Source organism: Helicoverpa zea, chromosome 2 (assembly GCF_022581195.2).
Source record: "Helicoverpa zea isolate HzStark_Cry1AcR chromosome 2, ilHelZeax1.1, whole genome shotgun sequence".
Taxonomy (NCBI): Eukaryota; Metazoa; Arthropoda; class Insecta; order Lepidoptera; family Noctuidae; genus Helicoverpa; species Helicoverpa zea.
In genome coordinates, this window is record NC_061453.1 from 846,085 (window position 1) to 860,911 (window position 14,827).

At 35.9% G+C, this 14,827-nt stretch overlaps 5 protein-coding genes across 7 annotated transcripts; 3 read left to right on the plus strand and 2 right to left on the minus strand.

Annotated features, from left to right (window-relative positions):
• The first annotated feature begins 27 nt into the window (after positions 1–27).
• LOC124635984 lies at positions 28–2,845 on the plus strand. 2 transcript variants are annotated; one of them, XM_047171955.1, is made up of 6 exons: positions 28–85; positions 276–505; positions 866–1,045; positions 1,138–1,237; positions 1,927–2,013; positions 2,250–2,845. In XM_047171955.1, the coding sequence occupies exons 2-6, from the start codon at positions 296–298 to the stop codon at positions 2,483–2,485; spliced, it is 813 nt and encodes a 270-aa protein (XP_047027911.1). In that variant the 5' UTR covers positions 28–85; positions 276–295; the 3' UTR covers positions 2,486–2,845. The 2 variants fall into 2 exon arrangements, with proteins under 2 accessions (XP_047027911.1, XP_047027904.1); XM_047171948.1 differs by having other exon boundaries at positions 59–136.
• On the minus strand, positions 2,835–5,859 carry LOC124636008 (U3 small nucleolar ribonucleoprotein protein IMP3). Its single transcript, XM_047171971.1, has 4 exons — positions 5,640–5,859; positions 5,350–5,561; positions 5,027–5,202; positions 2,835–2,992 (listed from the first exon to the last, which is right to left on the minus strand). Exons 1-4 carry the CDS (start codon positions 5,774–5,776, stop codon positions 2,969–2,971), a joined length of 549 nt encoding a protein of 182 aa, XP_047027927.1. The 5' UTR covers positions 5,777–5,859; the 3' UTR covers positions 2,835–2,968.
• A 287-nt stretch (positions 5,860–6,146) lies between these two features.
• LOC124635999 lies at positions 6,147–8,804 on the plus strand. Its single transcript, XM_047171963.1, has 2 exons — positions 6,147–6,817; positions 7,119–8,804. The coding sequence occupies exons 1-2, from the start codon at positions 6,275–6,277 to the stop codon at positions 7,266–7,268; spliced, it is 693 nt and encodes a 230-aa protein (XP_047027919.1). The 5' UTR covers positions 6,147–6,274; the 3' UTR covers positions 7,269–8,804.
• LOC124635968 (RNA-binding protein 45-like) lies at positions 7,955–10,701 on the minus strand. Of its 2 annotated transcripts, none has more exons than XM_047171933.1 (2): positions 10,614–10,701; positions 7,955–10,482 (listed from the first exon to the last, which is right to left on the minus strand). In XM_047171933.1, the coding sequence occupies exon 2, from the start codon at positions 10,413–10,415 to the stop codon at positions 8,889–8,891; it is 1,527 nt and encodes a 508-aa protein (XP_047027889.1). In that variant the 5' UTR covers positions 10,416–10,482; positions 10,614–10,701; the 3' UTR covers positions 7,955–8,888. The 2 variants fall into 2 exon arrangements, with proteins under 2 accessions (XP_047027889.1, XP_047027896.1); XM_047171940.1 differs by having other exon boundaries at positions 10,639–10,665.
• A 577-nt stretch (positions 10,702–11,278) lies between these two features.
• Positions 11,279–14,552, plus strand: LOC124642705 (cap-specific mRNA (nucleoside-2'-O-)-methyltransferase 2). The gene is made up of 4 exons (XM_047181309.1): positions 11,279–11,968; positions 12,266–12,451; positions 12,527–12,647; positions 13,130–14,552. Exons 1-4 carry the CDS (start codon positions 11,486–11,488, stop codon positions 14,419–14,421), a joined length of 2,082 nt encoding a protein of 693 aa, XP_047037265.1. The 5' UTR covers positions 11,279–11,485; the 3' UTR covers positions 14,422–14,552.
• The last annotated feature ends 275 nt before the right edge of the window (positions 14,553–14,827 follow it).

A 14,827-nucleotide genomic window follows, 5' to 3' on the forward strand; every position in this document is an offset into this window, starting at 1 on the left:
TCGCCGTGGTCACCTCTTTATATAATTCTATAGTTTGACGTTGACAAGTTTTTGTTGATATTTTAGAGAATTCACAAATATATAGGTATTAATTATTGTTTCCAATCTTTTTGAATAATTCTAAAGTTAATGAAAGGTCAAAATAAATAGTATATACAACACATAAACATAATTGCTTTAACAGTAAATTTCGCTCGATTTCTACTCCAGCTTCTAATACTTTCTCCCATTTTTAAAGCTATATAATGGCCTAATGAAAACCATTTCTATTGCAGTAGGTATTAAAAAAACAGCAATGAGTGAAAGCAGAAGCCAGTCCCGTCACGTTTCCTACGAGCAGGTGAAGCATATCATAGACTTCATGTCACAGCACGTGGACTTCGCTTCAGGCAACCTGCGCTCGCTGGAAGCCAGACACACTTCTAAAAGACTGTGGGCAGAGCTCACTAAGATCCTCAACAGCTGCCGGGGAGGCACCAAGAAGACTGCTGACGGATGGAGTAAGGTTAATAACATAGTATCCTGAGAGTTTTGTTTGAAATCCAATGTCAAAAGTTGTAAGTGGGCACAAATAACTATCCATTTTATGTCATAAAATTACAAAAGATCAGTGCCTCGAAAACACCTACTTTGTCCACTTTCCACACTTTGTTATGGTTGGAAAGAACCACCACGGCAGTGGTGAACTATTACACACAGTTAAACTTCCACATTTAGTAAAAAGACATGTATGACAATATTCATAAAATGTAAACCTTAAAAACTCAAATAAATTAAGTTTAAAAAAAAAAATTGCATGTTTGGGAAACTTGCAATCCAACAACAATACCTTTAGAGCATAATATGGTGTTTTGAATACTTACAGTACTGGAGTGATTTCAAAAACAAGTTGAAGAATAAAGTATGGCTGCTCAAGAAGAAAAAGGCTGGATCTACCATGACGGGCATCACACCACTCACTAAACTGGAGAAGAGAGCTCTTGCTATACTAGGCCCTTATTATGAGAAGATCAAAACTAGGAAAGCTTACAATAAATCAAATTCTGTAAGTTAAAAATTAAAACTTAAAAATTAATCATTAAAAAGATGCTGCATTACCAATTTTAATATGGCCCGAATGAATTATTTTGTTTGCAGATTGAGTTGCACCCAGAAGTGAAACAGGAATCCTTTAATGAGACTATACATGTGGACAGTTTTAGTAAATCTGAAAATGAATCTAATGACAGACTATCGGGTAATTATATTAATTAAAAGAATAACATTTTTGATTTAAATAAGTTTTCCAAGATTTTGCTTTCTAAACCGTTCCAAATTAATATGAAAGGACAATGGGCAAATCCAGTCCAAATGTCCACCATGAACGAGACCTATATGGCTAGATAGCCCGTTAAATATGGAACATTTTTTGTTATGAAAGTAAAAAAAAATATAATGCCAGAAAAAAGTTATAGCAAAATCAAATAAAACATTTTATAGATTTTTTCAATTACTTTTCGTGATGTTCGATTTTCGTACTTTCTGTAACTTTTGACAAAATAGAATTGTTCATTATTAGAGAGAAGACACCAGCAGTTACATCGAACTTTCTTAGATCCAGGTATCGCTGAGTATATTCAAGCACCTGGCGCCTCAATTGGTTAGTGATTCGTATCCATCGGGCAAAAAAATATGGGCTGTTTATATGCAAATGTGTCTTACTCATCTTAGTTTTAGATAAAGTGCGGAAATGGAAGTGGAATAAAATAATAATGATAACATACAAAAACTACCGAAAATTAGGAATACATTTTTGGCTATAACTTTTTTTTTTTACTTTCTTAGTAAAAGTTACTGTAAATTAAGTGGACTATTTAATTATATAGGTCTCGTTCGTGGTGGACATTTGGACCAAACTTCATACATTCTTGCCCAATCTCCTTTCAGGTGGTGGTGATCAGAGTAATGACAGTGCAGAGTCCTCTGGTGGTGAAGATGGAAATGAAAACGATACAAATGCACCTGTTATACAGAGTAAGTTTAGCAAATTATACTATAAAGTTCAATTTGCAAAGAAAGTTACTTGTACGGCAGTATTAATAAGACAATAGAAAATCAATTGTTCACCTGCAATTAAATATACCAGGTTAAGTAACATTACATTGTTCCTTCATAAACTCTGCTGTTTGAACTGACCTTACAGATAAACAATAATTATGACAGGCAGCAGTAACCTATGAGCTTTAAGACATGTAACTTCACTCTTACAGACATCTACCCACAATGGCTCATAGAGGTAGAGAAAAAACGCGCAGATGCCGAATTGATACGCGCGAAAGCTGAAGAGCAGCGAGCCCTTGTCTCTGCCAAAAATGCAGAGGCTGCACTTCTACAAGCTGAGGCACTAAAGAGGTTGGCAGATGCTGCGAGTATACAGGCCGAGGCTATTATGAGGATAGCCACAGTGTTGGAGACCAGGGGACAAAGGGATGTGCTGGATATGTGAAGAGTTGTTCATTGATAGTTGAGGAATTTATGTTGGATGAGTGAGATTGGAATTTAAGTAATCTATCTATTATTGGCAAATTAAAGCCGATAATATGAAGGTCTTGTCTTCTGAATTCTCCATGGATTAAGAGTAATACAGTTCATTTTGATGGAAATTAAATCGTACAAAGTTCCTAAAATCAATGATAAGTTTTGAATGAATCAACAAGTTTGTGTGTAGAGAAAGAAATTAACAGGCATTTATATTTAATAAATATTGTAATGTAAATAGATTGTGTAAGTAAATAATTATAAATATTAACATAGATAAGGAATACTATTTTACAGATCAAAAATAAAAATAATAATTTGAATAATATTTTTATTGGTGTTTATTTATCACTTTATTACCACAATCACTAGATCATTCTCTTCATCATCATCACCTACAAAAGTAGGTACTTAATTTAAACAATATTATCCTAGTTAATATCTAAATTTATTACAGCATCTCGAAATCATCCCTCTGAAACAAAAATAAGAAATACATTTTAATTGCCCCCCTTTTTTTTATTTAAAAAGAATGTTCCCTTAGCATGATTATGATTTCTATAGATGTTTTACATCTTGCAGTAGTCCAAAAACATCTGCTCATGAAACAAATGAGTTTTTAAATATCTAGACACACGGCAGTGTGTCCGCCAAGTTCGAGCAAAAAAAGCGACACACCGGCCGTGGGTTATATTACACGAACCATTTCGGGCCAAATTCGACCCCCCTGTAACTCAAAATCTATTTTATTTACGCATATCAAATTTCTAGTATCTATTGAGACCCCCTCACTTATCTAAAATACAAAATTTCATTAATATACCTATTGTAGGTCTTGAGATATTGACGTCAGAAAATCGCTATTTTACAAGCTTTTATTTAACTTGCAATGTATGTATGTATGTATGTATGTATGTATGTAACTATGTGTGTTCGGGTGGAATTTTACAAGTCAATTTTAAGGCACTTGCCCTCAACCGATTGAGCTGCAATTTTGCATACATGTTTAGTTTGGATGACAATGCATGTTAAGCTATGTGACGTCATCCTAAACCCAACATGGCTAAATATACAAGATGGCGGACTAGTTATTTTTAAAGTACCTATACAATATGGGTATCAAATGAAAGGGATTGACTAGTAGAACACATTGCACTTTACGAAATAAAAATCCAAGATGGCCGCCGCTACAAAATGGTGAATAACCTTTTTTTTTCAATCCCATCCATATGGGTATCCAATGACAGGCAAGTAAAATAAAGCGCACTTTACCAAATCAAAACTAAAAAGTATAAAATAAATTGAGGTAAAAAAATCTTTAAAAACAAGCTTTTATTTAAATGCGCTAAAAATAAAAAAATAATCTTTTACTGTAACTTTACTGATTTATGTTTTAAAAGCTTGTCGCGATTTTACTAAGAAAGTAAACACGAGTACTTAAATGTCGCGACAAGCTTTTAAAACATAAATCAGTAAAGTTACAGTAAAAGATTATTTTTTTATTTTTAGCGCATTTAAATAAAAGCTTGTTTTTAAAGATTTTTTTACCTCAATTTTTTACTATACACTCACTGACTGACTGATTCACTGACTCACTCATCAAAAACCTAGACCACTTCCAATGGTCATATTGACTTGAAATTTGGCATGGAGGTAGGTCTTTATGTCAAGGTAAAGGGAAAAATCTGAAAATGGCCAAGTGTGAGTCGGTTTCAAAATAATGAAGGTGTTTTATACCCGGTGTAAATTTATACCCCTAAGGAACTAAAACGAACTAAATTTATCTATATTTATATAATATATCTTCGAATGGTTTGTATTTAGTTTAGTTAGAAGTAAAATAGTGTAGTTAGAAGTAAAATAAAAATCTGAAAACGGCCAAGTGTGAATCACTTTCGAAAATAACGAATGTGTAACTTTGATCCACGAACATAATATATGATAACATGTCATGTCAATCAGTTGGTAAATCTAGTCCATTTAGTTAATCTAGTTCATTTCTTTGTAAGAAACATAGTGCATATTAAAAAATCTAAAAGATAGTATAAATGAGACATTCCTTTAACTAACTTCATCATAAGAAAAAAATAAAATAAACAACCTTACAAAAATAAATGAAATCCCACCCAAAACAAAAATGTGAAAGACTGCCAAGTTCGATAATATGGGAATGCTTCGCCTATAAAAGATGTGAGATCTGAATAAGTACCAAGTTCCATACACATACCTCAGTTAAAAATAGTTACTTTTTAATGATGTTACTTGGCAAGTTTTAATAGAAAATTAAATACTTGATTCATTGCGTTTAGTAGGTTTATAACAAGGTGTATGAAAACTTTCCAAATAACATCATTAAAAAGTAACTATTTTTAACTGAGGTATGTGTATGGAACTTGGTACTTATTCAGATCTCACATCTTTTATAGGCGAAGCATTCCCATATTATCGAACTTGGCAGTCTTTCACATTTTTGTTTTGGGTGGGATTGTAACATCCACAACAAACTCACCAGGTCATTATACTCCATAACATGTTTCCTGATGGCCGAGCCATCAACCCATGTGACAAAGTCCTCAAGAGCTCTTGTGACCAGGAAGGCAGGATCCTTCACAACCTCTGGCCCCACTCGGACATGGCCCTGTTCTATGTATTTTGTTGCTTCTTTCATGTTTTCTGACATTTTATCTGGAAATTATTAAAAAAAGGGTGAGCCAATTTCATGTACTATCCCTCAACAAACATAATAGAAGTAATTTTATTTAATCTATCTCTACTCTTCAACTTTGTAAGTTTTGTGTAAAATGCATGGCAGTCTTGTGTACCCATACTCACTTCTAACCATAACTGAAGGCAGTCTTCGTCGGCAGAAGCCACTGGCTGACACATTGCTTGCCAACGCAAGGTCCCATCGCGTCGGTATCAAACCCATCTGGTATAACTTCTCTAATAACTGTGCACTTGCTTCCGTTCGAAACTCACTGCTAGCGTCCAAATCTTTTATCTTATTTGCCAGTTCACGGATATCCCTGGACAACTTATTATATCTACAATATAAATGAAGAATAAATACACACTCTTTTCATTTTAAACTAAGCAAAAATGTCATCAAAACCTAGGCTTACTTTGTGTAGTCTTCTCGTTTCTGTATATGAAACTTTTTCATTACTTTCACCTCATTCAAGTTATTGTCAACTTTCCATGATATGAAATCAACTTTCTTGAGCAGTTTTTGCTCATGGAATTTCAATTTTCGGACCATTTTCGTGTGATTTTCTTGCTACGGTAAATAGTTAAAATAGTAAACACAGCCACACTTTGCACGTGTGACTAACTTTACTCTTTGGACTAACTGTCAAGATGCTGTCAAAGCTCAAGTGACAAACTCTAACTCGTTTCGATGATCGTTTTCGCTGTAGTGGAATATATAATCAAAGTGGAATCCATGTTGCCTCGCAACATTGCAGCGACTCCTTGAAGCAATTTTTGCCTTCATCAGCAAGCTTTTCATACTTCTTGTGAACATTCACTGGCTGTTTGAAAAACCAATTATTCATTCAGTTTTTCATAGTTTGGTTTTGCTACCGACTATATAGTTTCTAAACGTGACACAATGTGTCTAACTTGACAGTTTGTCAAGAATTCTTTTTCTTTCTGTTTCTGTGTCTATGATTAAAATTGATCGAATAGAAGGAAACACAGTTTACAAAATAAAAGTCAAAAGAATATCGTGGGTTTATTGTAATCTACTGCGATCACAATGGGTGAACATTTAAAAGTCAATCCAAATGATTTCACAGACTACTTACAATCACTGATAAAATTGGATGCGTTAGAGAAAATGACTGAAGAATTGGATAGAGAGCTCGAGGATTCGCAAAAGATAATGATGGAAATAAGATCGGTATACAACTCTGTGTCCACGGGGGTGAATAACGAGGAGCCTGCCAACAGCGAGCGGCGCCAAGCAACGCTCTCGAACTTGTTGGAAGCCGGTGTTCCTCAGCTGTTGATGCCGGACATGGCGGTGGAGAACATGGACATCGACATTGACGAGGCCATCGCATCCCTGAAGCGCTACGCCGAGGGGTTGAAGCATACGCTAGTGGTGCTAGAACAGCAGCCTCCCAGGCCCACTGAGATGGTGGAACTTAATTTGGACCAGTATGCTCAGAGCCTGGATCAGCTTGGCAAACGCTTGGCCAACATCAAACTGAATAAGAACGATAATTCAAAGCTTAAAAATGCTGACCTTGAGGCCAAGCTGCAGCAGTTATGTGGAGATGTTGATATGTTCATGAAGGTAACATTTGTTTTGATGTCTAAATTGTTTTTAAAATGTAAGATCAGACATATCTGTGTTCTTATTAGATGAATGTGCTTTTGAATACATGCAATGTGTTGTTTATTATTGAGATAAATGATACACATGTATTGTTTTAGATTGACACACAGTTGGCACTTATCCACATTTGCTTTGATAGGCCAACTGTTTAGTTACTCTTTGAATGAAACTACACTATTTCTTTATTCTTGTGCATTTTCTATAAACTCTTTACTCATGAAACGGTGGTCACTTCTAATAGTATTTCCCTTTATTTCAGCTATTAAGTGCTAAGAAAACTTTAAGTGAGCGCAACAAGAATTGGACAGAGAACCGACAAGATGGCAATGAGCTGCAATATGACAATATCATCAAGAAGTTGATCTCAGATCTCAATGAAGTCATTTGCTTACTGCAGAACAAAGTATAAATCATTGAAGTACAGTTTTATTTTAATGGATCTCTATGAATGTTGTCTAAGCACAGCTTTTTTAGTTTTTAGGGTTTAAAACCTCTTGGCTAGGAATTGTACTATGTGTATAAATGTATAATCCCTTCAGAAGATGCTAGGGAGTCTGTTCTACCACTTTTTCTTGTTAGTCATGAATGTGTATGTATTGGGGGACTGTTTTGTAAAATTGACCTGCAGAAAGTGCAGATTTTCAACCTACATTCATGACTTTCTGATATAATTCAAAAAAATTAAGCTAACTTGGAACTTCTACCTCCTTGGTCTGACCTATATATTTAGTATATTCCTAGCCTAACACCTGTATTCTCCTGTTTTATGATGCAATCCTCATTCAAACAGTATTTTGTAATGAAGCTGTGTAATTGAGAATGTTTTATTATACTAACTAAAGAGTATGGGTGTATTTGTTTATTGTACTGATAATATCTGCCATAGAAGTAAATAAAATAGTTAGTGTGACAACTAAATGCTAATCAAAAATCAAAAGAAAAAACAAGTTTTGTTTTTGTATTTGTTGCATGTTCTTATGTTATTGAGTTACTGTCTAATTAGATAGGTATTCAATAGTTCAAAAAAGGTGTTATATGTTTAATGGATTTTAAAAATTACAATGTTCTGGATTGATACAAATTGACATGTTAAAAAGTTAGGGTCCAGTGAGTTTTGATTATAATTATTGTGATTTTTATAGTAGCTTTAAGTGTATGTAATTAAGATTTTAGGATATTGTATGTTTTTAAACAGGGGATGTTCCTTGTGCATAATCAGGCTGTAGGCCAGGGATGGCGAACCTTTATTGACTTGCGTGCCAAATCAAGTAAAAAACATAACTACAATTATGGAGGCGTGCCTTTATGGCAAATAGTTAACATGAAACGGTAAAAGATTATGAAGAAGATACTTGTCTTTGATTCGAAAATTTTCATAAAAAATTTTAACATTAGCGCTCAGATATCTTAATAAAATAGGCTCTCTTCGGGATATGGGAAATAGTTGTCATGTGATCTGATTGAATGCACGAGTATGTGGTTATGGTACATAATTTCAATTGAAAACTTGCAAAATAATGGCGTGCCCAAATTATTTAGCTGCGTGCCACCACGGGCACGCGTGCCATTGGTTCGCCATCCCTGCTGTAGGCCATATAATTATCATAGTCCGAATAATCTGTGAGTAATCTCATTACTGACCATATTCGCTACAAATATAAAACCAGTATTTTTTGTTTTGATAATTTATTTAGTTCATCAAAAAATTAATTTTCTTGCAAAACTCTTATTCAAGTCTTTTGTAACGAAAATAAATATTTATGTAGTACAGTGTTCAGTTCATTGTGGAATTATGTTGTAAATGTACAATTTTGTAAAAATTTCATTAAATAAAAAATTGTCTTCACATTCCAAATTAATATGGTCAAATCATGGTTAAAATTAATCATTCTGTAAGTCAGTCAATAGAACCGATTGTTAATAAAGAATTAATAATAAAGAAAAATGTGTTCTAATTTTAAACAACATTTACAACAGCTGTCAGATCTGTACTTATAATATCAAAGAAGTGGAGTATCATGCTTTGTCCCTAACTCATGCTAGAGTCTCCGTCATGTAATTTAATTCTCTTTCGGTCAGTATTGTGATCTACACTGCTCTCATCATCAGCATTTATCTTGTCATCTTTGGATGGTCTCTCATCTGCCTCCAACACTTTCAGCTTTATGTCGCACAAAGTTGCCCCATGGAGTGTTTTTATTGCTTCCTGAGCTGCCCTTATGGATGCATACTTGGCAAACCCAAATGTTTTGTTAGGGAATGTAGACACATCAATAAGATCTCCAAAACGGCAAAATGCATCTTTCAATATTGCCACCGGTGGGGGGTGTGGCTTGAAGACCAAGAAACATCTCTGGGCCACACGGCTGTTACTGCTAGCTAGTGGTTGTGGAGGAGGCAGGTGAACACTGCAGAAATCTGTTGAATGTCCTTCTGATTTGGTCTCTCTCATACCAGGCCCTGATGTAGCAGCTTTTATCAAAGTCGATGCTTGGGCGATTGCCTCTGCAAGCTGTACTAAGTCAGGGTTAGCTGTATCTATGGCATTTTTAAAACTGTTTACAATGTTAGAAAGGTTACTGGCTGCCTTGGAAAGTGGATTATTTTCAGGTTTTACAGATATAATTTCTCCAGAAGGAAATTCAAAATTGTTTAGTCTCTCAACAGCATGAAATGCAGATTTTTCATCATCATATGTTATAATTGCCTTGCAATAGCCATTAAATGAATCGGCTGAATATTTACATGAAATCATTCCTGGTATGATGTTAAATAGTCTATCAATATACTTCTGTGGTACTTGTGGGCTGCAAGTCACACAGACAGTGTCATAGTCATGGGGTTTGGCTTTGATAAGTGAAGTCATACTATCTCTTTTGTGCATTTCTCCTCTTGACTGACCATAGTGGTCATTATAATTATCTTTAATAATACTCGAGTTGCTAGAATGAAAACTTTCAGTGAAATTCTCTAAACTATTTCTACTCCTTTTCAATTCTTCCTTGGGTGTTGCAAATATTGGTTTATATTTCCTATCACATTCTTCAAATGCTCGGGCTGCATCAAGAAATGTAGTATAATTGACATAAGCAAATCCCCTGCACTCATCAGTGAGTTTGTCCCGCTGCAGGTGGACTGTGTCCACATGCCCAAATTCTGAGAAGTGTTGTCTTAATTCACTCTCAGTAACTTCTTTATGCACTTTAATAAAGAGCCGCTTGTACTTCTCCTCGTTAGTGTTGTGGCTGTCATTTTTGTTTGTAGCTACCATTACTCGGATGGGTTTGTTACTGTTCTGGATGGTTTTTAAGTGCATCTCCTTAATAGCAGTGGCGGCGGAGGAAGTCTTACTATATTTAATGTATGCTATGCCCTTAGACTCCCCAGTGTTGCGGTCCCTGGGCATGTGAATATCTTCAATGAGCCCGAACACCGCGAAGGCCGGTCTCAAGTCTTCCACCCTTAACTGCTTACTGCACACTACGAATATCCTCGAGTAAGGAGGTTTATCGTCATTGCGGTCGTCATTTCGCATGCTTTGGTTCCAATTGTTCATGATCACAGTCTAACGGTAAATTAGATCAGTACTAGAGGTCGTCAATCAAGTCGAAAATACAAGCAGTCTGGAATAAATAGTCTCAAGTTAGTCTATTACTTTGTCTCTCCATGTCCAAAATTAAAATCACAAACCAATAATAAAATACAAATAATCATCTCACGGGAACACAAAAGAAAACTAAAAAAGTTCATTCACCTCATTTTTTCTTTCATGTACTTACACAGATTATATTCTGTCGACAGATAAAACAGAACTCGAGGAAAACAGTTAGCAGAGGTTGGTTGTGACGTTAACAGACTGACTTAGCTTTTTTTACTCTGTAATGCTCCTGCTCCACCTGCGTTAGCGTTAACGTTAATGTCAATGGCCAACTACACGTTACTTATAGCATTAAAAATGCGTGTTGGCTACACTTACGCAAAGAGTTAATCCCTCATGAAGTAACGCGTTAACATACATTAAAGAGATTAAACTCAGACACACAAAATAATTCTAAAAACTAAAGCTTTTTCATTTGACCATTCCATTATCGTGCTCGTAAAATGCAGTTACAACTTAAACAAAGTACCTACACTCGTCCTTGCATGCGTGCAATGAGATGGCATTAATGTAGCCAACATCACTTAGCGCTCTAAGCTACGCACTAAAACCCTTTGATGCGTCCAAAAAACCGACACCCGAGTTATCGCTTAACGTTTAATGCTATTTATATTGCCATTAGTATAAATTGACATTAAAACGTTGGCCACATCTGCGTAATGCCAAAATTTAACGCGTTAAGACGCAGGTGGAGCAGTAGCATAATAAATGCAATCCCCAATGGTTTTGACTCTTTGGCAGTTCAAACTTCAAATGTCTATGTCTATCATTCCTGTCAGTTTTCCGTCAAGTTGGTTGTGTATTTTGCGTATTTTGTTTTGGGAAAATAAATACAAATGAAACGTAGTAGGTAATAAAAATGAACTAAACTACATTAAACTTATACCTTGAAAATTCTTCCTTTAGTTGGAGTTTATAAAATTTGTAACATAATATATCTTCTCGCTCAAGTAATTTCAATATAAGAAATGTTTAAAAACGATAGCTACATGTGTCCTCAAAGATTTTTCAGTAATGATGATTTTCAAGATGAATTAAACAACTTGTTCAATAAGAAATTCCAGTTTCGTTTCCACAACGATTGGAAATTGCCTGAAAAGGAGTCGTGGTTTTCTACGCCACCATGGAAAGTGAAGCAATTAGAGATTTTGAAAAATCGATTAAATTTTCACAAGAGTCAGTTGAATGATTTTAATATTGAAGAGTGGAGTAGCCACACGCGGCGCAGGAATCCCGCCGGCGAGGTCTGCTGGAGGCTGCGGTGCTTGATCAATCCAGAGTTTTTAACTCAAGCTTGGACTAAGTTTTACGAGTGTGCGTGCACGTACCGGATTATACCAGCGGAGGCGACGCTGGAGAGGAAGATGGTGTCCCTGCACCTGTGTGAAGCACCGGGGGCATTCATCACCTCCCTGAACCACTACCTCAAGCTAAACCATCAGAACATAGATGTGAGTGCCTCAGAGTCAGAAGCCAGTCAAATGCTAACAACTGTGATATGAAATCACAGATTGACAGCATTTTTTTGGTATCAACAAGGTGTTTCTGTCATTGTCTTATTGACCAGCTCAGCTTGCATGTTCAAACATAATTACTAGTACCTTTGAAATACCATCTGTTTACACTTCATTACCATAAGTATACTGAACAAATGTCAATTACATTAATTAAATTTACTGAGAATGTATGACATCACAAAGCAGTTTTATGAAATAATGATATATTATACCTTTATATTACCTTTTCAGTGGAAATGGGTGGCCAATACACTGAACCCATATTATGAGGGCAACTCTCCATCTAACATGATTAGTGATGATCGGTTCATGTTCCACACACTGAACAACTGGGACTTTGGGGTGGACAACACTGGGAACCTCATGGACTGGGAGAACTCTCAAGCTATCATCAGGAAGGCCAAGTCTTTGGGGAAGGTAGCATCATATGAAATAGTATATTACATAAGATGTATCTTTAAGACTTTATAATCTTAGTAGTGATTGTTGTAGGTACTACTGGTGACAGCAGATGGCTCCATAGACTGCCTGCAGAAGCCTGATGCACAGGAAGAAGTGACGTCACCCTTGCATTACTGTGAGATCATCACTGCACTGCAGGCTCTCAGCACAGGTGCAGTATTTCATTACAAATAAGGGACTAGACTAAATAATGAGTCATCTGTTATTATCACTTCATCATCCTCCGAGCCTTTTTCCCAATCATGTTGGGGTCGGCTTCCAGTCTAACCGGATTCAGCTGAGTACCAGTGCTTTACAAGAAGCGACTGCCTATCTGACCTCCTCAACCCAGTTACCCGGGCAACCCGATACCCCTTGGTTAGACTGGTGTCAGACTTACTGGCTTCTGACTACCCGTAACGACTGCCAAGGATGTTCAATGACAGCCGGGACCTACAGTTTAACGTGCCATCCGAAACACAGCCAATGGTGTCTAAGATATACTTAGAAAGTACATACAGACTTAGAAAAGTTGCATTGGTACTTGCCTGACCTGGGATCGAACCCGCGCCCTCATACTTGAGAGATTGGTCCTTTACCCACTAGGCCACCACGACTTTTTTCACTTATTATATGATTATATAATTGTTTCAGACGGCACACTAATCTTTAAGCTGTTTACACTGTTTGAACATTCAACAGTGAGCCTCCTGTACCTTGTGAACCATCTGTTCAGTGAGGTGAACATATACAAGCCTGTCACCTCCAGGCAGGGCAACTCTGAGGTGTATGCCATCTGCCTCAAGTATAAAGGTTCAGCAAGTCTAGAGGAGTTCCTGCCTACGTTAAAATCAGCATATGGATCCGAACAATATGGAAACTTGGCCCTCTTTCCTCTTGAGGCCATCCCAGAAACTTTCCTCAAGCAAATTGAAGAGTGTGCATGCTACTTCTGCTCTATACAGTGCCAAGTCATTAATAATAACATTCAAGCCTACCTCATGCAGAAGAACATTGCACTTCATAGTGACATCAAGAAAATTCGAGGGATAGTAGCTTCAGAGTTCATCTGGCAATATGATCTGAAACCTATAGATTACGAACAAGAGATCATGAAGGGAGCTCTTCATGAGGAAAACAAAATTAACATGAATCCCAGATATCACCGTGGGTCTTACACTGAGAGACAGCTCTACACTAAAATGTCTCTCAGAGAGAAGTTGAACAATTTGAATTCATTCCTCCAAGCTGAAGTGCTGTCAAACCCTATGATTTTAATAAATGAACCAGTGAAATGGATGTACTTTTACAATGAGTATACAGAACTAAAGTTACACTTCACATATGGATGTCCTTTGGAGAAAATAAATAGCTCAAAGTTTATATTTGTACCTATATTTAAGTTATATCAACAGATTTTAGCTGAAGAAGAGTTTAAGGAGATTATATTTAGTAAAGATGGAAAAAGTATTGATAACAATAGAGACTATGGACTGGAGATAAATATGAGACTGTTGCTTCCCGATTTTGAGCATTCAGAGAGCTACCATGTGTTTGAGAAAAGGTGCTTGAAGATGCTGCTACAGAGTATGCAGAAATTGAGTCAAGGCCAGACACTGCTGGTGCAGAACATCAACATGGCAACACATTTCAATGTCAGTGTCATATACATCATAACAAAGAAGTGCTTTGAGAAGATTGGATTCACATCTGAGAACACAATTATACTTAAGAACCTCAAGAACAAATCTGCTCTAAATTACTTAGAGCTTGTGGATGCTGAATGTGATAAGATGAAAATTGATGGCACTAAGGATGTCTTGAACTCTCTGAAGGTCCAAACAACAAATGTTGGTGACTTCTACAACAGCATTATATTCTATAACAACACATTTTATCGGAACAAATGTCTGGAATACCTCACTAAGATTGAAAAATTCGTTTAAATTATTATGCAATTTTAACTGTATAACTTGTACTTGAAGACTATTTTTTAATATTTTTTATTGTTATTGATGTTCATGCTCTGTAAATGCTATTTTACAAACAATTAAATAAATCTTGAATGTTGTATGAATTTTGGTGTATTTATTTACTGTGGCCATTCTAATATTCATGGTATTCAGCCCTAAGACGATTTGTAAAGAGATACCACAGTGGTTTACAAATGAAGATCATAGTTTTCCTTAATATTATTTTAGTTTTGATCGTGGATTTTATTTATCGGAAAATTAAACTGGTGTGCATCTTAAGTTCTGCCTTTGATCCCAGGCCATGCACCGTACTCGTATCTCACGACGAAATTGTTCATAGACAAAATGCCATTTTGAAATTACTACGAACATTTTGAAA